Source organism: Peromyscus eremicus, chromosome 3 (genome assembly GCF_949786415.1).
Source record: "Peromyscus eremicus chromosome 3, PerEre_H2_v1, whole genome shotgun sequence".
In the NCBI taxonomy this organism is placed as follows: Eukaryota; Metazoa; Chordata; class Mammalia; order Rodentia; family Cricetidae; genus Peromyscus; species Peromyscus eremicus.
The window spans coordinates 77,850,908-77,876,573 of record NC_081418.1 but is presented as its reverse complement, the minus strand read 5'-3'; the positions used below and the strand labels follow the sequence as shown (position 1 = coordinate 77,876,573).

The 25,666-nt window shown below is 38.2% G+C and overlaps 1 protein-coding gene across 1 annotated transcript in view; it reads right to left on the bottom strand.

Annotated features, from left to right (window-relative positions):
- Positions 1-25,666, bottom strand: part of Grid2 (glutamate ionotropic receptor delta type subunit 2) — a 664,169-nt gene that overhangs the window by 494,538 nt on the left and 143,965 nt on the right. The window contains exons 5-7 of the mRNA XM_059257052.1: positions 25,146-25,319; positions 17,293-17,454; positions 1,764-1,883 (exon numbers count right to left, since the gene is read on the bottom strand). Of these exons, the coding sequence (XP_059113035.1) occupies positions 1,764-1,883; positions 17,293-17,454; positions 25,146-25,319 (456 nt within the window). The remainder of the gene's footprint in view (positions 1-1,763; positions 1,884-17,292; positions 17,455-25,145; positions 25,320-25,666) is intronic.

The following is a 25,666-nucleotide window of genomic DNA, read 5'->3' as shown; positions in this document are numbered from 1 at the left end:
TCATGAAGATATATGACTATCTCAAGAAATTAACAGAAGTTTAGAAGTCTGACAAATCAGGATGTGGTTGGGTCATGTGGCATCAAGAACTTACTTTATACTAGTGGGGAAAGTGAAAATTGGTACATTTCAATGAAGGGGTTTGATACTATACAGGAATGTCTAAGGCATGCACTTGTATATTATAATTCTACTCTTTCACGCACAAAAAATTTATGCACAAGTACAATCAATAAATATATGTAAGAACATTACAACTGCCTTACTGATAGCAGTCTAAAATGGAAACAATGTAATAAATTCTGGCACATTAACATAATGGAAAAATGCAACAATACAGATTAATGAATTTCTACTACATGATCCAGCAAGGATGAATTAAGACAAACAAGAAAGAATTCTAGAATCTAGAAAGATAATGTGCAAGACTCAATACAAGTCTGAATACTGGCAAATTTTACTTCCTAAGGTGATAAAGCAGGTTAAAATATAACCCAGTGGTCACATTAAATTCAGACTAATGGTTCCACTCCTGTGATTAGGCTTGCCTTCTCGGGAGCACTTGATGGTGTTTCCTGGGCATGCTTTTCTTTTTGACCACAGCAGGGATGGTTTCCTTTTCAACAGTTCAATATAGTATTCTGTGTTTACGCCATTTTCTGTATATTAGAATTCTCCACTAGCAAACAAAGATTAAAGTGTACCTAGATAGTTTAACTCAACATAAATTTACTGAGGACTTATTTCCAGTAATAACAATTCCTACTTGATTGTTTGCCTGACACATGTTAGCACAGGAAAGAAGTGTGTCCAGAACCAGACATTCTCAACACTATCAACCTCAGACAACAAGACCATTATACTTACCAGTTCTGTATACAAATTCCCCATCAGTTTTTCCCTACAAAAATGTGTAAAAATGGCAAGTTCAAAGTACAAAATGAGTCATTTCTCTAAAAGACTTTTGTACTTTTCCTTTCAAGAGCAAAAATCATGGTATTCTGTCAAAAAAACAAGCATATTGGTGCTTATCTGCCTCATTCTGTGATCTGCAAAATTTACTAAGGATCATTTCCTGTATCATCTCCTGACTACAGGCCACACAGAATATTCTACTATAATACCACTTTCTATAGCTGACTTTCAATATTACCATATTAAACTTGTCCAAATATTTATTCTGATTTTGTGCACGTTACCAACTAAAAATCAAACAGCTATACTTTGTCTAAATGTTGAATTTAGCATTTTATAAAAGCATTATTATAGTGAGTGAAATGTGATACCATTTACCTGGGAAAGTACTATACTATTTTTCTTCTTCTTCTTCTTCTTCTTCTTCTTCTTCTTCTTCTTCTTCTTCTTCTTATTCTTATTCTTATTATTATTATTATTATTATTAATATTGGTTTTTCGAAACAGGGTTTCTCCGATAGTCCTGACTGACCTAGAACTCACTCTGAAGACCAGGCTGGCCTCGAACTCACAGAGATCCACCTGCCTCTGCCTCACAAGTGTTGGGATTAAAGTCTTGTGCCACCACCACCTGGCCTTTTATTTCATTCTAAAGTATGAATCTAATTAATTGTTCCACACTTCTTATGCATCTAAAAGTATTCCAAGCCCCTGACATTCCTAATTTCCTCTCACATTCTCTTTTGGAACACAAGCACTTTAATGATACTATGATCACACTGCAGAAAATTATATGGCAAAACCACAATAGTAAAGAGAAAAAAAAATTATAACAAGTCTAGGCTTACTTTACGGACACCTCTGCCAAGTTCTTCTCCGTAGTTGGTTCCAAGAATTTCGAAGTGCACATTGGGGTTACCTCCATTTTCTCCAAATTCTAGCTCTCCAGTCAATCCATTAACTCCACCCTAGATGAGGGAAATAGACACTTATTTAAAAGTTCAGAAGAACCAAGCTATTTATAATAAAGGATAAAAAAGTTATAAACACTCTATTTGTATTTATAAAAAAGTTTTGAAGTATATGCTTATTAACAGACTAATTTCAGTAGATGTACAACATACCCAGGAATTCCATTGAATGTCACCTTAGAAGTGGTTTAATTCAATCTTGTCAACTTGCCACAAAAAATTGATTTATGTCCTAAGAGCCAGTGACTGCTCCAAATAGTCCTGATTAGAACTGAGAGTTAATTTTACCATGAAGATGTGGCCACCACACTTTGTGATGCACAGGAGTGTGTCACCAGAATACAGCAAGCTCCAGGAAACTCAGAGAAGCTACTACAGAGACAATTCCACTAAAATTTAATCTAAAATTATTTCTAGGAATTTTAAATTTTAAAATATTATTTTATTTTTTCCTGTGAATTTATTTTCCAAATTATAATAATAGAGTATATTATTTCCAAAAGAACAAGGAAAGGATCTTGAATTATTTAATAAGAAATATGGTGTTAGCCTGATTTATATATTAAACAATATGTGTAAATCTATAAGTATATCTCAAAATACCATGGGTATAATGTTATGTTTTTGTCTAACAGTTATGAAAATACATTTAATAATCATGACAAATTATAAATTTATATAAACAAAGGTAACTTGGCCTTGGAAATGGTTTGTGCCCTCAGTTGGCTTTGCTGGTGTTGAGACTCTAGGAACTTTCAGACTTCATTGTTCATTCAGCTTGACAGATGTGCACTTCATCTACAGATGGCCATGTGGGTCACACCTGCCTCTTGCTTAAAACTATTCCTCATTTTGGTAATCGACCTTGACATTACTCAGGATTTTCCACTCACCGTGGTGTTCACAGTCACTTTACCATTAGTGTATGCTCTAGGTAGAGTTTTGACTGTGCAACGACATTTATTTTGACAAAAAATCATCTCAGCTTGTGAAACGCTCTAGTTATCACCTCTGTGGTGGTGATGCCTAAACGTGTAACCCTTGTCATAACCTGTAGCGCCATTTTAATCCTTCTTGGCTGGTTTCACACAGTCTGCTCTATCTCACACTTCATCTCTGCTTTTCAGACACTCCTGGAATGCTCACTTCATAGATCAGGTTCAGAGAACTGTTGTTGACCCACTGTGTTTCCAATCTTTCTTGTGAATTTCAATAATTAATCTATTTCATTTTTATAGCAGTATAATTAACAAAACAGGTTTTATTTTTTAATCAGTACTTTGTTGATTTAGACAGGAATTAAAATGATCTAGTTTTATCAAGGATGAATCTGTTGAATTTGATATGCCTGTGGTCTTTTCTTTTTACATGAGTTAGCAGTAACAAATATAGGACTTCACCAATGGCAGAGGACTATAACAGCTATGCAGAAACTAACCGATTAGCTTCTCTGTCTCAATTTCTACATCTCTTAATTGGACAATGAAGCACTTATCTAAGGGCATTATTAGTGCTATTCCTATGCTATGCATGTAAGCAATGCAGAGGAGTTCTTCCTGTGTTGAGAGCTCAGCCACAATCGTTAGCACCACTAGCCCAGTGATTTCCAGCCCTTATTTTCAGTGACTTTCTAATTCTATAAAACACAGGCATGAGCTTGCCTTCTTGTCAGTTAAAAGCTTATAGAGTTTTTAAGATCCATTTCATTTATATGACTCTGTGTGGGCATGAGCATATAGTATGAGTGTGTTTTTGTACATGTGTGTAAAGGCTACAAGTAGATGTCAGGAGTCCTTGGAGATAGAATTTGTGGGTCCAAAGTGGGAATAATGGTCTGAGGAGTTATGAGGTATGCTCCATACCCTCTATCATTTGCCTGTGTCCCTTGCTTGCTTCTATCTTTACATAGAGAATATATTCAATTGGTGCAATTCAATTTTATACCATGTTTTAGGTCAGTATTCATATCATAAAACATCCAATATCCCTTACTCTTTTAAATAAAGAACAAATGGAATGGATCTCATTATCACTAACATCTCCAAGTTGGAAATGTATGTATGAATGCAGCATACATCATTATATATAAATTCCAACTAATATCATTCTAAAATTTCCTTTTAAAAGAAACTTGTTATATTTATTTATTTATTCATTGTTATTCATAGGGCACATGTCATACTGCATGTTTGGATATCAAAGTGTAACTTGATATCTCTCTTCTTCTACCACATGAGTTCCAGAAACTGAACTCAGGTCATCAGGCTCGTGGCTAGGCATTGAAACATCCCACTGGCCCACAGAATCTTCTCGATAAGAGATTTTGTTGCCAGGACTGGTGGCACACATCTCATGCCAGTACCTGGGAGGCAACTGCAGGCAGATCTATGTGAGTTAGAGGCCAGCATGGTCTGCAGAGTGAGTTCCAGTCCAGCCACAGCTACATAGTGAGACCCTGTCTCAAAGGAACAGCAAGAAGCGTTTGTTCTTAACCTTCCTCAACACTATGTCTTAACTGCATGAAAATTCTAGCTGATTGCCTTACTTCTAAAAAAAGGGGGTGGGGTGGGGTGAGGCAGAATTGTGTGTCCTTCTGATTGCTCTATGGAAAACTCTATCAGCAGAAAGTTGTAAACATCCAGTCAGTCTTTTACTGTCTTATTCTTCCCAGTCAGTATGCTATGGCTGTGCAGGGCCAGGTCCTCCTCTGCAGGGAGCAGCTTCCACTGTGTGACTCAATGCATTTACAGAAAACAAGCACAAAATCCATAAATCAGAAGTTGTGCACTTAGCTAGCTGCGGCCTTACCTAGCTCACCTTTTTGACTTTGTAATTTATCTTCTTTTTGCTCTATCATTAATGAGCTTTTGACATGCATAATGAGAGGATTCTGCCCTCAGGAAGGTGTCTAGGATGCTCAAGAGGTCAACATTCTAAGCAAATAAGCCCTTTAAACAACATCCTTTGTTATCTCAGTCAGATTTAACCTGTTTTTTTTTTAATTATTGTTTTAAAAGATTCCAGTGTTGTTGAGCTGTTTTTCATCTATCTTCTGATTAACCTTGAAAATAGAGCTTGGCAAAGCACTCTGGCTGGGGTGATGAATGGTCATTATCTGTGTGTATGCATGCTTGTATTTATAAAATTCATTGTGATACAGCAGATTCTAAACAACATAAGCTAATGGGTCATTGATAAATCAAACATTGAGGTAGCATCCTATGTGTCCTTTACACTGCCTGTCAGAACTGCTGCTCAAGGAATCTTAAAAAATACTGAATATGATATGCCACTTTAGATTTTATGCTACATACATAATAAAGAAATATGGGCAACAAATAAGGAACAATTAGAAGAAAAAGGAAAGAAAACTAAAAAGTGAGAATCAAATCTTGAGAAACATCATCACAAAATTTGAATAACAAATTGGATAATAAATTTCTAAATAGACCAAAGCCTCTTGTTCCCCTGTGGCTGAGAAAAAAAAAAAACAGGGAAAAAGATTAAGAAAATGATTATTTAGATTGACTAAAGTTTGGTTTGTTTATGGGCCTAAAAATCCCCAACAGAGGGAAAATACTACATTTCCTTCAGTGCTGGATTGTTTAATGTTAACTCGACACAAGCTAATATAATTTGAGAGGAGGGAGCCTCAGCTGAAAAATGCCTTCATAAATCAGGCTGTAGGTAAGCCGGTATGCATTTTCTTAATTAGCGATTTCTGTGGGAGGGTCCAACCCATTGTGGATGGTGACACTTCTGGACTGGTGGTCCTGGGTTCTATAAGAAAGCAGGCTGAGCAGGCTATGAGAAGCAAGCCAATAAGCAGCATCCTTCCATGACCTTTACATCACCTGCTGCCTCCAGGTTTCTGCCCTGTTTGGGTTCTTGTCCTGGCTTCCTTCAATGATGAACAGTGATATGGAACTGTAAACCAAATAAACCCTTCCTCTCCAAGTTGCTTTGGTCATTGTGTTTCATCATAGCTATAGTAACCCATATTAAGACAGTGATGCATGGCTAAACATCATCAGAAATGTGAAAGTTCCAAAATAGATAATAAGCCAGTGAATTTATTCACAGAAAAGACTTGTAGTAAACATATGATAGTGTCTGTGCTTTAAGGGAAACAACCACAGCTCATGCATTGAGGAGCTCAAACTGATAAAGTTTCCTGTCCTTTCTAGTTTTCATTCTAAACTATGCATGCATACTCTTTGCTTCACACAGCATGTGTCCATTAAAATGAATTGCTCAAAAATAAATATTTGAACAAAATTAAATTAAAATTGACCGTTACCTGCTTTATAAGTAAAATTGACTGAAGTTGGAATGTAAATTGGTGAATTCTGGAGTCTTTTTCAAAGGGTATAAATGATATTTGCTTATGTGTGTTCATGCACACACTCACATGCACTCTCTGGCCCATGCTTGTGCATACGGAGAGCAAAGAATATGCTGAGTCTTCCTCAGTCCATCTCCTGCATGTTTTTGAAGCAGAGTCTTTTAGTTAACCTGGAGCTTGCTAACTCTGCTACAAAAAGCCCTATGGATCTTTTTGTCTCTGCTTCTCAAGAGTTGTGACTACAGAAGAAAGTCACTATGTTTGGCTTTTAATGTGAGTGCTGGGGATCTGAATTCAGATATTCATGCTTGCATGGCATGTACCTTCCCCATTGGGCAATCTTTCTGGTCCATAAATAGCAGTTTTGAAAACTACCATGGCAAAACTTTGTGTCTTTGTGAAAAAGGTATTTTACAGTTCAAGTACTATTCATGTATATGATGTCTTCCTAAATTTTCTTTACCTCCTTCAAATATGTACAAATTCAATGATACATTGTCCTTACATTGAAAGTAATTTCTGTCTGTTTCTCTAAGGATTTACATTTCAAAAGATTGCAAACAAAATGACCTATATATCATCTTGCCAATGGCGTAAACCTGGAAATCATCTACGATTCCTCTTTCTCACTACTTTTCTCACTCTCCAAATTTCTTTTCAGGCTCCGAGGACCTGCCGGTTGTGTCTGCCTGTATCCATGTAGTGGCTGTAGCCTGGCCCACATCTGTCTTAAGGAGTAGTCTGAGCCTCTTTACTGGTTCTCCTGTCTGTTCTGTCCCCATCAGTGGGCCTGCAAAACGGCTCCTTCACTGGTAGCTACAGGGCATCTGGAGTTATCAACACCCTGCTTAAGACACTATAAGAATCCCTTATCCCATCAGGAATTAAGTTGTTTTAGTTAAGTGACAGTTGTAGGTTTTCCTCCATGATCCATGATTTCACTAACCCTAGTTAGTTGGCCAAGTTTCCAGTGCCAATAATGATTTCTCTCTTCTTGAGCAGGTCTTATGTCCAATCAGAGTTGTTGGTTGTGGCCAGGATATTTGTGCCACTGCTGAAGCCTTAGGGATAGCATTCCATGCTGGTCTTTGTGGTTCACAGGCATTATAGCTGGGTAGGAGTGTTGGTTACCTCTCTCTTTTGGAAACTTGCATGGTGGCTTCTAGTACTATGAAAACTAATCCTAGTGTAGGAGGCTTTCAGGTCACTATCAGGTCAAGGGCCTCTGTTCCTTGTGTCTGAAATGCATGGTGACCTCAGCAACCAAGATTTAACTTATCCACAGATAAGTATAGTCCTTATTTAGCATCGTACAAACTTCTCTTTGCAACAGAGACCTTAACAGATTTCCATAACCAATCAAACTGCAGGGTTGTAGAGCCCAGTGTACAAAACAACTCCTGAACTTACAGCTCAGGGAACACTGTAGAGGAGGGAGGGGCCAGAAAGATTGCAATAGCCAGAGGGTCAGGGAGTTGGCTGAGAGATTGTATCTCCTAGTAATGTTGGAAGTTACACCTGTAATGTCTCACCGACATGAATGCCAAAATGTGACCTGAACAAGACTGACAGCACTAGACATGACAAAATGGACCACAGAAGGCTGATGAGGACTCCATCCTACACAAAAAACTACAGACAACTGAGGAATGCTGAGAGTGAGAAAAATAGTCTTCCCCAGGGAAGAGCACAGCCACTGGTTATCTAATACCAAATGGTCAGCCCTGAAAACATACATGCAAGCAACATTATACAGACTGAGTAAGTTGTATTTAGGAATATACAGGTATGGACATATATACATATAAATGGAACAACAATTAATGTAAAAAGAGGCCATGTGTTTGAATGAGAGCAAGGAAGTTTATATCAGAGAGTTTGGGGGAAAGAAAGGAAAGGGAGGTGCTGTGGGATGTTCTGTATGGCAAATGTGTTGCTAATTAGTTGATAAATAAAACACTGATTGGCCATTGGCTAGGCAGGAAGTGTAGACGGGACAAGGAGGAGAATAAAGCTGGGAAGTGGAAGGCTGAGTCAGAGAGACACTGCCAGTTGCCACGATGAGAAACAGCATGTGAAGATGCTGGTAAGCCACGAGCCACGTGGCAAGGTATAGACTTATAGAAATGGATTAATTTAAGCTTAAGAACAGTTAGCAAGAAGCCTGCCACGGCCATACAGTTTGTAACCAATATAAGTCTCTGTGTTTACTTGGTCGGGTCTGAGCAGCTGTGGGACTGGTGGGTGAGAGAGATTTGTCCTGATTGTGGGCCAGGAAGGAAAACTCTAGCTACAGGGAGGCATGATGTAATTATAGTATAACCTCAAAAAAACAAAAATAAAGGTGGATTGGGGAGAGAGCTGGGGGGTGGAGGAGGGAGGACAAGGGAATCTGTGGCTGATATGTAAAATTAAATTAATTATAAAATAAAAATATTTAAAAAGTTATTAAAATTATTCCTTCCCCCCAAAAAAGAATACCTTACCCCTCAAATTAAAGGAAATATAATCTAGTTTACAAACTCTTTTTTAAGCTTTCTTTATCTCTCTCAGCAAATGAGAACCAGAGTCCTCATTTTCTCCTCCTGAATGTTAATTTCTCCTGTTTATATAACCTAGGTTCTTCCCTCCAAGCTGTGAACATCACCTGGTCTTTTGTGAAATATTATTTTTTCCCCACTCCTAGGACTCTCTGCCTTTCCTTTCTTGGCTTGGACCTCCTCATCTTAAACAACATGCTATGACAAGGAGCACTGCCACTTGTACATTTATGGAGCAGCTGGCATTTCTCTTTATGCAGAATTGATCACACTTGTAATTATTTTTGATATTTTATTTTCCTTCCTGATTCTGTGATCTCAAAGTACAACATATGGCACTGCTTAGTCAATACTTATTGAATGAATATATTACCTTTAAGAACTGAAGGCATTTCAATGTTCTTGGTATTCAAAACATATTATGTCAAATATCAACATGTTTCAACACGTATCTTTTAACTATCAGCACAAACCAATATGAGATAATCTACTAGTACTTACAGAAATCTCTGAAACATTAAAGTTTTCTAGTTTTCTTCATTAAGAATTAAAAATGATTACTATAAGTATTTAAAAAGAAACTGAACAATTAAGCAGACATGAAAGTCCTTAAGGAACTAATAAATTTTAATTAAGTCATATAGAATATATAATCACTAGTGATTTTTATTTATAATCACAACTTTCAATGCAATATTTTTAGTAGGTTTTTTGTTTGCTTTTTATTCTTTTACAAAGCTGTAAGCATTTTCTTTCTAAAACTTGGGTCTGATTTCATTTGAAATACATTTATATCTCTTAATTTATCCACAAAATAAGTTCTTTTTTGTCAATGTCTTTCCAAACGAGATAATTCTCTTCATATGTTCTATGCATTCTGAAAAACTAATCAACCTTTGTCATTGCACACATGATTGATTCCAGCAGAGGTGTCAGCTAGAATGTCTCACCATCTGGAACATCTTCCTCATAGCTCTGCATAGCCCAGTTTGTTACATTTTAGGCTTCTATTGAGATACCACAGGGTCCCTCCAACTCTCTAATTATTTTCTATTTTTAGCCAAGTCCCATTGGAACCAGCTCTGTGATGGAAACTTGATTGTACACAGAAGTTTTCCAAAAGTACTGTGCAGAAACGACATACTAGAGACTAGAAGAAGCAAAACCAGGCAAACAAGAGTTAATGTCGAGAAGCCAACACAGGAGAGCAGGTCTGCAGGTATCTAAGATGAAGGGAAGGGATTGTACCATTCTAGTTCATTCATGACCGTTAGGTATAGAATTCTCTCAGGAAGTAGGAAGAGAAGCTAAAGAGAAACTGTAAGGAAATTCATCTCTATTGCTATGTGCCTTGGCAGACATGGCATGCCCTTCTAATGAGGCACGAGTATGTACTGTTACAGCACACTCTTCTTTATGAGTCGGCAGTATCCTTTTTCCAATAAGTCTGGCTTTCTTTACTATTATAAATCTTAAAGACCAGCCTCTCGTATAGTCAATATTCAGTACCAGGCTTGAAACTTTTGGGAAATAATATAAAATACTTTGCACTATGAATTTTATAATATAGGTATGCTTTCCATATCATTTGTAAACATCTGTGGAAAGAATGATAGATATATGAATAAAGTCCAATCTTTGTAGTCATTTCAATACTAACACGATTAACACTATATCTAATCCAAGGTAGAATGCCCACAGGCACTGGCAGAGTTCCCCATCTCACAGTGGCCAGCACCAGATGGTTCACAACCCAGGGTCTGGTTTAATCTGACCCAAAATAGGACCCACAAGTACCTAAGATTTCACAGCTCCTGGTTTAGGTTCCAGACACTGGCAAGAAGCCTGAACTGACTCAGCATAAGAAAGAACCATAGTCACATAAGGAGTCAACAACCAGCTTTGTGCAGAGCTGAAAACCCAGGGAGGATGCCATAGCTGTCCTACAGTAAGACTGCAGACATAGGGAGTCCTATAACTCTCAGCCCAAGCTACAGGCCAATGAAAGAGTCCTGAGTTGATACAGGACAGTACCTAATCCTCAGAGCAAGATTAGGGATAGAGCTTCTGACTCTGTATATCAATCCCATAAAGCAAAGTGATACCTCAATCCTTCTATGAGTTAGAACTCTGTTAAACATTGTAAATGCCCCCACTGAAAGAAGGAATTAAAAAAAATAAAATGAAAATCTCAACCAACAAACTAACTCTAGATGTTCAAGTGTGAACATAGAAATAAAAATAAAAAGGAAAAATCAAAAGAGTATGTTGTTCCCAGAAAGCACTAATTCCACAGTACTGGTTTCTAAAGAGAATAATTTAGGAGAACTTCCAGACAAAGAATTTAAAAGAACAATTACAACTATATTTCAACAACTCAAAGATGATATGGTTTCACTCCAAGAGCACAAAAATTAGCTAAATGATGAGGTCAATCCAATATAAAAATGGAATTCAACAAAGAGATAGATTTCCAGAAGAAAAATTAAATTAAACCTGGAAATGAAACACTAAATAAGCCAAATGAAAAGCTCAGGGGAGAGTTTCACCATGACGCAAAACAGATCCTAAGGAAGATCATATGGAAAGCAGTGTATTAAAGAACAGAGCAGAGTAATTGGATCATTCAGTAAAAGTCAATAAAAATTAAACGTGTGTGTGTGTGTGTGTGTGTGTGTGTGTTTACAGAACACGAGAGAGCTCTGAGACAAATCTCCTATTTATGGGCACAGAAGGAGAATACTTCATCAAAGGCACAGAGAATTATTTTCTATAACATCTGACTTATGACTCAGCTATATTACACCTCAGCTTTTACTCAAAGGCTTATATATCCCTATGGAGAGACACATTCATGTTTATAGTTGCTCTATTCACAATAGGTAGACGGTAGGATCAATTAGATATCTATCAATCGATGAATGGATGAGGAAAATGGGGTACATATATAGAAGGGAATATTACTCAGCTGAAAAGAAAAATGAAATTTGCAGTTAAATAGATGACATTGAAAAAAATTGTACTGAGTAAAGTAACTTGGCTCAGAAAGAAAATGCTGCACGCTTTCTCCTATATGTATAGTCTATGTTTGTTTAATTTGAAGCCCAATTAGAAGTCAGAAACAGGCCTTTGGTGGAGAAAATACTTTAAGTGAGGAATAATAGTGGATTTCAACTAAAACAAAATTAGAGGTATATGATATTGGAGACCGAAAAGCTCACTAAAACTAAGAATACAAGCTTTATGGAAAGACACTAATTAGTATGGTGATTTCAAAGTAAAACTTAAGAATTTGAATAGAATTATGATATATGGGTAGACAATGCTCCCATATAACATTGGTTATTAAGTGCTAATCACAAAGCCACTTCCTTATTAGTTATATTGGTCAGCAAGGCCACAGAAGTCACCTAAAACAAAACAGGTTATTGCTATTGCCCTTTGCTACCCACCATAACCACATGGTAAGACTATATTTTAGAAAATACCACACTTTTTTTTTTTTCTCTTCAGGACATTGAGAAATCAATTTCAAAGCAAATGGCAAACTTCTCTACTGGCTGGCTTTCATAGCTCTAGAAGGTTCTATGTGGGCTGCTGGGAGAGGAAAAAAAATGAATAGTCTCACCCAGTGCATGACTCTGCTTGCTATAATACTAAACTGTCAGGTAAGATCTCCCTATCAGTACAGTAGTGGCATGATTCCTATAAGGTAGCTCATCACTTTCTCATTAGATGTGAGACCTGCTCCATAACAGAATATCACACACCTTCTCCTGTAATTATGGTCAGAAACCCATGGCTATGGCGGTCATAGATCCTAGGATAGAACCTGCTATTGCTATTTTGCTAAATCATCATGTTGTCATAATTACCTTCCAGATATTTATGTTTATGCCCATAATGTGGCTGCTCTCAAACTTGGTCAGAGAAGCTTTTCTTTGCAGTGGGCTAGCAGTCATTGCACAGACACATATTTGGCCTAAGTGGTGATAATAAGAGACTGTGTGCTCAGTCCTAAATGGGACGTGTTTACGGATCCCTCTTACTCCCCGAGTATGAGGAGGAATGCTGCTTAATGCTATCTTCTGGCAAGGACATGGCTATCACACTAATGACTTCACTGCAGCTGTGTTTATCTGCATAATATTTGCATACTCTCAAGCCAGCCCAAATTCTATTCATTAGGTGTGTTTCTAGGCCCCACCCCTTACTGAGGAGCTATGAAGAGTTGATAGCGGTTGGAGGGGAGAATTGTTCTATTTTTGAGGGTGTTCCTCCTGGTAGGTTTCCCACGCTCCAGTGAATGACTCCACACTCAAGTCCATATGGGCCAGGTTAGTTGTACTTAATGGGTTATCAAAACTACTACAACCAAAAGAAGATATGAAACAGAGATGAAGACATGTTGAAAGAGATACAGTGGGAATTACAGGAGGGAAATGGGAGGTGTACATGATCTTATTTAATTCTACGAATGTGAAAATCTCAAAAATAAAGAAAAAACATAATAAAAATTAAAAGATAATAGGTAAGCAAACCTTTAAAACATAGAAAAACATATCAATTCTTGTCAACAGCAGGCACAGGTTAGTATTTAAGTACCGAGGATTTATAGATAAGCACAGGCTTATCCTTTTTTGCATGGGCATGACACAACTTTGTTATCTGCCAAAGGGCTGATATGTTCTGCTTTGTTTACAATAGTTTCTAAATGTTCTAAAGAAGTCTTTCTGGCTGTGGCCCTAGGGTTTGTTGTCTGTCTGTGAGTATCTTCTTCCACTTTCCATATCTGGTCAATATCTACTGATTTTACATACTTAATTAGACATACTTGAAAATTTATTATCTGTTATGAAACATCAACAAATTTAGTATATTTCATGGCCCCTTCCTTCTAAACAGATACACATTGCAATTAAGCAGAGGTTCTCAAGATAAGACTGCAGAAACAGTAGTGGAAATTTAGATATGATCTTTATAATAACACAAATTGCTGTTCCCATCATTTTAAGGTGTACGAGTTTCTTTACCCAAATAACTTTGGCTAGAGTCTTCAAGCATTGCTGCCATGAGCAAGGAAAGAGGTAAAATGATATAAATAACACAAAATTTCCAGTCAAGGAACCTGGTATTTAAAGCTAATAATCCTTACAATCCTTAGTAAATCATTTACTCTGAGGCTTAGTTATCTACAGCTTAAAACTGGGTGAAAGGTATTGGATTAATATTAAATAAGTTAGAATAATATGATTAAATAGGTTAATTTAGTGTTATTTTACTTCACCACTCTAAACTTGTTACTAGTAAACATTAGAAGTAAACATTTTAAGTTTAAAAAACAAAGATCTTCTGTTCCACAAATTTTAAAAAATTATCTTTTCAAATAATAACCTTGATAGACCTAATTCTTGCAAAGAGTCTTTTGTAAGGTAATGTTGATCATATGAATTATACATTTGGAAGAGGAAGTGATTGCAGTAAGGCTAGGAAAGTTTTAAGATGCTTTAAGAAGACAAAGTGATAACACTAATTTTATTTGCAAATGATATCTACATGTACTTGAAAAGCACATAAGAAACAGTTTTTAAAGTTCTCAGATCAGTCAAGAGGAATTAAACATCAAAAACTTCCTTATCTGGAATGCATATCTCATTCACAATAGTGTGTATATATACATACATACAGCAATACACATATAAAGCACACACATATACATATATATGTACAATAAACTTACATAAGGAACATAATATATATATGCAAACAATACTTACACACATATATATATAACACATACACTCATACACATACATATGTAACTCATACACATATACTTACATACAGATACATATACAGAACATTATAAATATATTTAGGACCAAGTGCAATGGAAAAAAGGAAGGGACTCTAAATCTTTCAGGATGATTGTAAAAAGAGGACAATATAGATGCTATATTGCAGAAAGTTCGGTATTTAAAATTATAATTCTTTTAAAGATCACATGCAAAACTTGTGTAGACAACAATGATATGGGGTGTGATACTATACATTTCTAGTTTGAGGGAGAGAAAGAGTTCTTCCTTTACTTCCTGTCTGTGGTACATCTCTTTTACTTGCAATATTATATTGCCATTTCCAACACTAGATTTCAGAGCTACAACAGGAGTCTCTGAGAACGGCATCCTGCCATGTCACCAGATACTTAAACTAGTGTTGTCAGCTGCATTATCTTCCAAAGCCTGTGTTTCATCCCGGTGCTGGGAATACAATTAATTCAGGGTCAGAAGCTCATTCTTGTACTTATCCATACTCTGTATGGTTTACATAAAATGAGCCAATATTGTACACCTTCATAAAGTGTATATAGCATGCCCTTAACATAGATGCACTGTGTTTACATGAATATAATTCCAAGTGTTATCACTGGAGTATTAACATCACAATAAAAACTCAGATGTCATTTGTGATGTACATGGCTCTTCTCTTGTTAGGATTTGCCCTTCCTTTCCCCTTTGGCTCCACATCTGGACAGGCTGCTAAGAAAGCCAGTACTTCACCTGCATGTATAAGGCTAACCGGGAATGTCTTCAGCTCCATTGTCAGCATAGGTAACAATGTTCTTCAGCCACAGCTCTCAGCAACTAAACAGCTTTACCTACTCCCTGGGCTTTGGGCAAGTATGGCGGACCTGCCTACCACCACTTTGTTCTCCTGAGTTGCTATATGAGTCTAACACTCTCACGGTGTTTTGGTGTGTGCTGTCTCATCATTTCCAACATTTGAATAGGATGACCCCAAACATTTCAGTTTGGAGGAAAAAGAAAAGATACAATTGTGTAAAATTAACTCCATCATTTTAAGGTCAATTTGAACTGTCAGACAAAAATAATGCAGCATCATACCTCCATTATCGTTCAGACTTAATTTCCTGGCATGGGATTCAGACATCCCTTTTGAAAATGAGGTAGATGCTTGCAGTATAAAATGCAAACAGCCCTTCAAGATAATATTTCATAATTACTATATTGAATAATTGCCTCAGTTATAAAAGTACAACAGTATCTTCTTATGTATCAAATGGTACATGTGAAACACACATGTTACGGTGTCTCTTACCTTCCTACTGCTAGTCCCAGGAAATAAGTGTCTCCTAGGCAACCTCCTAGGCCACAGTTCTCTCTTTGTGAGAAAGCTTCAGAAGAACAGATAGACATAGGTCCCTGTGTCCTCTTCAAATCATGAATTAGTAAATTGGCAGCTCAGACTCATGTTCAACAGCCTCCCTTGGAGTCACACCTGGCAGCTCTCTACAGAGATAGAGCTGGGAGATTTTGGCAACACCTTAATTTCTATTTACTTTATTCATTGTCAACCAAACCAAACCAATCAAAACAAAACAAAAAACCAATGTTCCTCTGCCAGTATATTTGACACATCTGATTCTTTAGTACTTTGGTTGATAGACTGAATTCTCAGCAAAGTGATTCTTTGTAAAGAGGAAATGGCCCTAACAGAAACATCAGGCTCTTCTTCCTTTGAAGGATCTCCTTCCTTCACTTCCTGTTTTTTGTGCATCCATTTTACACCCAGTGTTAATTTTTTTTCAACATTTTCCTGTCTTCTCTAAATGTGTGCATACTTTAAATGAATAGCCATTTTTCTTTTCTTTTGTTTCAGGAGAGAAAGGCAAACATATGAGGAGAGAAAGGGATGGGCAAGGTAGACAACATAAACCTCCTCTCAGCTGTCTCCTTGTGTAAAGGGTACAGGAGAAATTTGTTTGTTTTATTAATCATTTCATTTTAAATCAAAGAAGCTGCGCAAGACAAACGGAGAATGTCAGCAAGGACGACATGACAAAGAGGCTAATCAACTGTGGAGTGCTTATACCACCGAGGAGGAGAGATGAATGACATAAACTGCCTCCTGGGAATGGAGCTGGTAGTGAAACCCAAGCCAGTGACCTGCCCCAGTGGGCCACACATGGGCAGTAAAGAAGAGGAGGGATACAATCGGTACCTAAAATAGTTCACAGTGCAGCAACATATTAACTGTGTATGAATCATGTCTTTATTAGAAGATAAATATCCTCACATCCAGTGATTCATCTTATGTTCCTCAAATGTGAAACCATGGAACCTATTGTGAGACTTTACAGCTGAGAGTGTAGTTGATAAATCAAAGGAGAAAGAAACATTTTTTTTTTTTGTGTCATGTAATATTATAAAACAGGTAAACAAAAAAATTCTGTGTCTTTATCCTAAAGGCACAACCATGACAATTTAAATTTCATGCCCTCCAGTTGTCTTCTTGCATAATTGATCTTATAAATAAGATCTCCCCTTTCTAGATATCTTTGTCTTTTATAAATACTGCATGTCTCCATTTTCTGGTCTGAGTTTGCAGCAGCATCAGTAAGAAGGAAAACAAACTTCTGATAGAAGCCTGGTTGCACATTTCTTCTCACTCAGCTTTGCTTGACAGTGAGAGTAGTGCAGTGTTGCGCATAGATAGTTACCTTCTTGATGGTCTCCAGCATGGATCGCCCTCCCTGCCAGGGCTTCGAGTTTTTTCTGATACAGGACAAGCTCGCCATGCTGTGCCACTTGCGGTCCTCCAGCTTCTTATGGAAAGCGTTTGCGAGCAGAAGCACCGTGTCGTAGATGTAAAGGTTAGAAATCTGGAAAGACATTAGACAGTGCTCATCAGACCCTCCACTCCAGCCATCCACATAGAGAGGGGATAGCTCAGCAGCTCTCTCGTGCCATCCACGCTTACTTTACTGAGTTACTTACCAAGGAGAAAGTTTCTCTTTTCATTCTCAAGGCTGTTTTGCCACTGAGAACAGGTCTATCTGATTGTATACCTCAATTGCTTTCCCAGATTATTTGGGTATGAAAGAGAAGATTAAAAAGGAGTAGCTTTGACAGAGGCAAGGTTATTGTCAGTCTCAGTTCTTAAAAAAAAACCCTTCATTCATTAGAGGCCTTCATTCCTCTCTGAAGAGGCAGACATCCAAGAGATTCAGATTGGAAGGGACATTGATTAATCAGTTTTCTCAAGATGTCAAGTTTCTACATTGAGGTTATTCATATGGAATCACTTATCAATGTTGCATCAACTCTGATCTTACACGAGTGGCGTAGGATCCAAAGTGAGAAGCAGTCACTTTTGTGTGCTTGTGGAGAAGTCTGTAATATGTAGGACAGTTACCAGAAACATTCACAAACATCAGAATGTCTAGAAGCTCACCAAGGGCTGTACTGATACATAGACACTCTGATGCACTGTCAGGACAAATGCCATGAAGCAGCCTGTAGCCTGTGCATGTGCGCTGTTACTGTTCTGTCTATAGTAACCACATGTCTTTCTCCTCTGATCAGTACTGAATTACAGCTGAGTTTTCCCCAAGATCTACTGCAATCCTCAAATAACTTTTGCCAGGACTACCAGTCACACTATCAATTAATTACCAAAGCTGCCTAGTTTTTACAAAGAGATTAGAACTCATTCAGGAAGAATGAACATGAAAAGAGGTAAGAAGTCAATGAAAGCTGCCAAATGTTACATTATTGCCTCAAGGAAGGAAAACTTGATATAAAATAAAACTGAGCAAGAGTGGTAGTGATAGAAACTCAGTTCACCTTGAAGCATTCCAGCTTTTTCAGGTTTTGAAGTGTCACATCATCACAGTTTTTTTTTTTTTTCTAAAAACCAAGGAGAGGCTATACGATTGTCAGTGATTGTAATTAATCAAGAAGGAAATTCACAATGTCGTCCCTGCACATTACACAATGCTGCAGAGATCCAACCATTGGGATAATTAGAGTTTGATGTTATTATGCATAGCCGTTCGACAGATCGTCCCAATAATGCCTTGTGGGTTTCCTTTCACATCTCAGAGAATCTTTAATCATCTGTGTTTGTTAGGCATCATTTTATGTGTGACTTTATAGAAGTCACACTAGTAGACATGGGTATTTCTTTGAAGAGTTATGGAAAATGTTTATGTACTCTGTGAGACTGAAGTATTTCTTGTAAGGAAATATTAGGGTGGGCTGTTGTAACTATCACCCCACATAGGTAACTATTGGAGGAAGTAGGTTAGATTGGCTGAAATCTATGAATGACATGTGAGATCTGGAGCCAAAAGTAACCTATGAATCCAAATTTATGTCAGAAGCACATTGCAAGGATCTAATAGGAAAATGTTAAAGACACGTGAAAGATGAGTGGGTCATACCCAATAATTAATGAACATATTTGGGCAGATTTCTCAAAATGACCTTCAAAATGTGCCCTTCCCAGCCTGTCCTGGACCACTCCTCACACCTGCTTCCCAGCCTCTCCCAGACCACTCCATACCTGCCTCCCAGCCTGTCCTGGACCACTCCCCACACCTGCCTCCCAGCCTGTCCTGGACCATTCCTCACACCTGCCTCCCAGTCTCTCCTAGACCACTCCCCACACCTGCTTCCCAGCCTGTCCTGGACCACTCCTCACACCTGCCTCCCAGCCTGTCCTAGACCACTCCTCACACCTGCCTCCCAGCCTCTCTTAGACCACTCCTCACACCTGCCTCCCAGCCTGTCCTGGACCACTCCTCATACCTGCCTCCCAGTCTGTCCTGGACCACTCCTCACACCTGCCTCCCAGCCTGTCCTAGACCACTCCTCACACCTGCCTCCCAGCCTGTCCTGGACCACTCCTCACACCTGCTTCCCAGCCTGTCCTGGACCACTCCTCACACCTGCTTCTCAGCCTCTTCTGGACCACTCCTCACACCTGCCTCCCAGCCTGTCCTGGACCACTCCTCACACCTGCCTTCCTCCATCTTCATCTATATTTGCCTTTCCTTTTGCTTTGAGTGTTCATGTGAGATGGCCTGACGGAGTCCTTCCCTGTGCTTTTTCTTTCTCTGAATAGTTAACATCCTTCATATTCTGTTCAAAGGTTACACTGTAGGAGACTCATCCCCAGTAACCCTTCATTCTGCCTGATGATGTAGGCAGTCCTTTAGGAATCATTTATTCCATGTCAGTTTCATAGAGGAATGTGATACACACTAATGCTTCCACACTCTCTTATCCTCTTCCCATCCTGACCTCCCATCCTCTTACTGTTGCCAACTGCCTATCCCATTTTTGTTTCTTCTTTGATTCACTGTGTTTAACCAGGACCACTCTCCTGTGCATGGTATGAGGCTATCCACTGAAGCAGGAGAAGCCCTGTCAGTCCCTGAAGACAATGGCTTCTCCTGTCTTGAAGCTCTTGACAGAGTCAGCCATCCCTCTACTAAAAAATTGCTGTATTGCTAACTTTTCTCTAAAGTTGTGAATGGAGATACATGCTTTATGTCCTTTTTTTCTGTACTTTTGTTTGTTTATGTATGTATGTATGTATGTATGTATGTATGTATATATGTATGTATGTATATCTCCTCTTGACTTGCCAAACAGCCTGGAACATACTTGGCTTCCAATAAACAACTGTCAAAATAAGTCAAGGAACAAGACAAAGAAAGTCAGGTGAATATGACAGAAGTTAAGACATGAAAAATTTGGCAAGGTTTTCCTATGTCTAACTAACACTTCAGTCCGACAGTATTTTTCTCATACCTAAGGCATGTTTTCTGAGTAGCTATGCTCATCATAAAGGCAAATGCTTTGACATTGACATGTGATAGATGTCTTCAACCCCTGTCCACGTCTCTCCATGTGTCTACATCGCAAACCGCTAGGCCAGAAATGTGTGCTGAACTTTTCTGACCTGTTAGTTCCCCTAGACTATTTCTTCCTCCTCAAGCAAGTATCCTTTCTCCTTTGAGTCTCGTGTTCTCTCAGCTACTTTCCAGCACCATCTACTGACCTCACGGTCACTTTCTTTATGAGGTCTTTGACTCCTCCCACACCATGATGCCAAGATGCTTCTCAGCATTTAAAAAGGTAATTTCAGGTTTTAGACACACATTCAGACCTTACCCATGAATGACGGTCTGAAAGTACGAACATACATCACCGCTAACAATTTTGCACTCCAGCATCTATTTATTCTCCCCTCACTGATTCACTGATTTTCTACAGTTTTCCTGCCACAACACTTGTTCTCCGACACCAGCAAACCTCCAGGAACCATCTGCCACTTGCCCTGAAATACCCTCTGCCCTTCTGCCGATCACTGCCGGGTACAGGTTCTAGGCTGCTTGCCATATCACATCTCTTCCTTTGTCTGTCTCTTGTTTCTCCTTTCCCTACAAAGTTTAGTAACCAGAACTGACACATTAATGCAGATGTGAGCTGCCTGGGAGATAGGAGTGGGAGACGATCTCTCTCTTGATCTTGGCAAAGTGCTTTTGACACAGAGTCCGAGACTGTATTAAAGTGGTTCACAGCCGACTTGACTTGCACTGTGATCATATTGAATTTGCCTTCAAAGTAAGGATTTTGAGCAGCTGTCAGACCAAGGCTCTTCCACCTAGATTTTATGTAATTGGCTGTGGAACTACTTTATTTCTATGGAATTTCGACTTTGAGGATTATTACAAGTCAATACTAACAATTTTGACCTTGGTTATGTAATGCTATTAATCTTTCTCTCATAGGCTTATGTCTTTTACAGTTTTGATCAAGTAGAGATTGACACTCAGAGGACAGAAGCTTGTGAATGACCATGGAGAGGATATGTGCCCAGTCAAGCTTGAAGGCTCTGACTCCACACTTCTCAAACTGACAGGAAAAGAACAGCTGGTGGCAGACTGTAGACACCAAAATGTACACAGTGCCGCAGAATTCATTTCATGTCCGTTCTAGGTAGATCAAACTTTATAGATTTGATAGACAAATGTAGGTAGTTCAATTTCACTCAGTGACTTAGAGAAAAATATAGTTTGATTGACAGGTTATTTGAAATATTTTAATGTTATAAAGTCTTTAATGCTATAACTTTTTAATTAACTATATGGTAACATTTTTAGCACTTGAACTTTTTCTATTGACAGAATTTACTGGTGTTTTAACCTTAGGATTGATAACGTCTGAGGGGTATCCACCTTGCTGCACTTTTCAATATCTTCCCTAGTGGTTTCTGAAGAAAATTACCAGACACCATATAAACCCAATATGTAATGAGTAACACTGGTAGTCCTTCAATATACTATGCAGATTAAAAAAAAAAACATCAAAGAAGGTTTATTTTGACCTTGCTTGTTCTAAAGAAGGTCCTCTTTTCCCATGTAAAGTACACAAAACATTCACTAACATATTCTACAACTTATACAAATATGCTTAGTACTGTAAACGATTAAAATTTGGTATACTAACCTTACAAGAACTGTTCTCCTTTGTTTTGAAAATAATAATAGTAAGTCTACCTCTAGGACTTTGATCCTCTTGCCACAGTTTCCCTTTTCCTCCTAAATTACATTATAGTGGTTATGTGATCCCATCTGCTAGGTTACTGATTGCTCTGTACATTATTTGGCAAGCTTTGTTTAAGCCTTGAGGTCTACCCTTAAAATCTCCAACCCCGCGTGTTTTCTAACCCACTGAAGTACTTTTTATAATGACTTGTGATTGTGCAAAGCCAGCTTTCTATTTCTAAATTGCATTTACAGCCTTAACACTATCAACTGGAAGACAGTTTCTCTTGGAAAAACACAGGGAGCCTTCTTTTTTTCTCTTCATTAGCACCTAATCTAACAAAGCCTCAGCACGCAGGGAGGGCTGCTTCTCTCAAACTCCATTGTTCACATTGTCATTGTTACTTATTGTGCAACTTCAGCTAATCCTGGATTATTCGGTGTTCGATTACTAATTTAAGGTTTATGGGATGTGTCTTCAGTGCTTCCCAAACCTGTCTACCCTTTTTAAATACATTTAAAAGTTAATAACTAGGAGACCACTACACAGGCCCATGGTTCCTCACTCTCTCAGCACATAGATCAGCATGACGGAGAATTCAATTTCTGGCTTTAGCGAGCACCTGGGCCCTATTTGCACACTTGTCTTCTTAGGCACTATTTTTACCTGGACACTGCAGATGCTGAGATAAAAGTCGATCTGTGGTCCCACTCACCTGCATCGCTTTACAGAGCTGAACTGAATATGCCTCTTTTTCTAAGGAGCTCTCCACCATCAGCCAGTGAGAACCTAGTGAGAATTTTTCGAGACAGGGTTTCTCTTTGTAGCTTTGTGCCTTTTTCCTGGAACTCACTTGGTAGCCCCAGGCTGGCCTCGAACTCACAGAGATCCGCCTGGCTCTGCCTCCCAAGTGCTGGGATTAAAGGCATGCTCCACCACCGCCCGGCTTCAGTTACTTTTTCTAACTACAGCGAGCTACAGCTTCAGATCTAGGAAGGGTTGAGTTCTGAGTCCTCTCTTTTTAGTGAAATGCTTTAAACTCAAGAGCTCTGAATTCATATTCTTAATTATGTAAATCTTGCCATAAAAAGGGGAGGAGAAACTGCAGTTGGGATGTATTATGTGAGAGAAGACTAAAGAAAACCAAAAACCAAAATATACCCCACAAAAATAAACTTCAAATGTTTTTGTCAGTTTTCCTTTTCACCTAGCAAATATTTAGTATAATTCTGTCATACATAAGAAGTAAGTTAATATGTAACAATTTCAAAAAAAATTAAACCTTAATTGTTTTGTTCTCTTTCACCTATAGATTTGAGAGCAAAATGAAGAAATGTGTAAGGTGGGGTGGTGGGTCTCTACAAGCCCTGTCTATCCATCCACTAAGTGTAGGGACCGAGAGAGAGAGATACTTGTTCAGTGTTTAACTAAACTAAGGGTTATACTGTTAGGCAAATGCACCTTAATGCTCTCTACTTTCCACAAAAGGCAGCCGATGATGGTTCTTAAGTGCAGTTTATATTTCCTGCTACTTCTTTGGACAAGAACAGCTTTTAATATTTCATAATTTTCTAAATTATTTTATGTTTTCGTTCCTACTATGTTCATACCAATTATGCCCATAATCAGTTACGATGCAAAGAATCCATCACAAATGTAAATTATCAATGGCACTAACATTTAGACAGGCGTGTTGAGGCTTCAGAGCAGCTTATCTTGAAGAGGCTAAAGCTACCCTCCCTTAAAATCCAGCAAGGAACAGCAAATGGAATAGGCAACAATACTGGTACCACAAGCTTAATATCAGTAAATATGAGGAAATGCTAGGGTAAATGGCAATCTTCTAAATAACCTGCAAGTGAAGGGGGGCTGTGGAATTAGCTATCAAAAATGTGGTTTTACAAAATTACCTTATGAGTGAGCTATTATATGAGATAAATTAGTTTTCTAGGGTTATATTTACACATAGTTCAAATACTTCTAGGTAGTAAAATATTTTCTATACTAAACATTTTAAAGGATTACATTTCTGGGATATTTGATATTTTCCCAATTTGCAAAATTGATAGTGACTAATCTTTGCTGAGATCTAGCACCACCCTTTAAATATTCTCAATGCTAACACAGCCCTACTGTAGTACACATAGGGACTGCTGTATCATGAAAGTCTGTTTTTCTGTGAAGCCCTCGACTGACCACGTGTAAGTGAGTGTGTCAAATTGATTCTTTCTTCCTCCTGTCTTTTGTTCAGCTGGAGAACTTCTCCAGGCCCCCTGCTGCTCAGGCCCGCTTTCTCTAACACCAGCTTCCAATTGACAGATTGAGATCTCCGAACAAGAGAAGAGTATCTGCTAGGATTTTCCTTCAAAAAGAAGAGAAATAGGCTTCGAGGAGGGAGTTGTCTAAAGGACAGGCGTCTGAGTAATTTCGAGAACTTGGTGCTCTCTAGTTTCCGATTCAGAAAATTGTGTTTAATTTGAAATTCTTTCTGTATTTAGGAGAGTGAAGGTAGCACTGTCTCTCCTGTGAGTTGGCTATGGGCACACAGCACCACAGCACTCTTTGAATTTTAAATAAGCTTTCTTTCTTTTTTTCTTTTTTTTTTTTAAGTTGAAGTTCTTCGATCTAGAGATTCTTTTAAAAGAGAATAAATATCTACGTCTTTTATTGCACGGTATTCAAGCAATTCTATTCACTTAATACTTTTGAAGTGCAGCGTGGGTGTCAATCACAGTCCCCTCTCTAGGAAATGCCCTGTATCTGCTTACTTAGAAGGAAGTAAGATTTCCTTATTGTATTCTTATTAAGAAAGTGGGCATTATTTTCAACAATAGGATCAAAGGGATCAAAGACAAAGGCTCTTTGCCGTCCCTGCCAAAGGCACTTAGATGCCAGGGGAGGGAACGTGCCCAAGAACAATAACGCATGCCATTCCTGTCTATTGTCACTCAGAGATGTCATCCCAAGCCCCCAAAGATGCTCCCTGGGAGACACCCCGCCCTTTAAAACACACCTCCATATTCTGTGCAAAGGGATCCTTGGGATCACACAGTGTTGAAGAGATTCGATGGTTGCCACGGAAACAGCGCTGACTTATATTCTGGGGGACTGGAAATGTCTGCCGAATGATTGTTAACCTTCCAATGGACCTTCTGACAAGTTCCTGGACATCCACATCATTTATTTCCTAAAAGATAAGAAGTGGAAGAATTACCAGATTCTTAAATATAGTAGCAGAAACACAAAAGAATGGCTGAGCCGTTATCTGGAGGTACAAAGGAATCAGTTGCCCTAATACATGTGCTTCATATTTAGCTAGCATTCAAATGAAAGTTATGTGCATTTATCAAAATGGTGAATTCATTCATACCTGCTTTCTGTTGCTTTAAACTGTGAACATGTGTGCCTAAACAAGTCTATATGGACCACGTGGCTTAAATATGCTTTACTAAAAGCAATTTAATAACCAATTATGCTCAAAGCATAAGAAAAAAATATTGAAAGTTCACAAAATAAGATTCAATTATAGCTTAT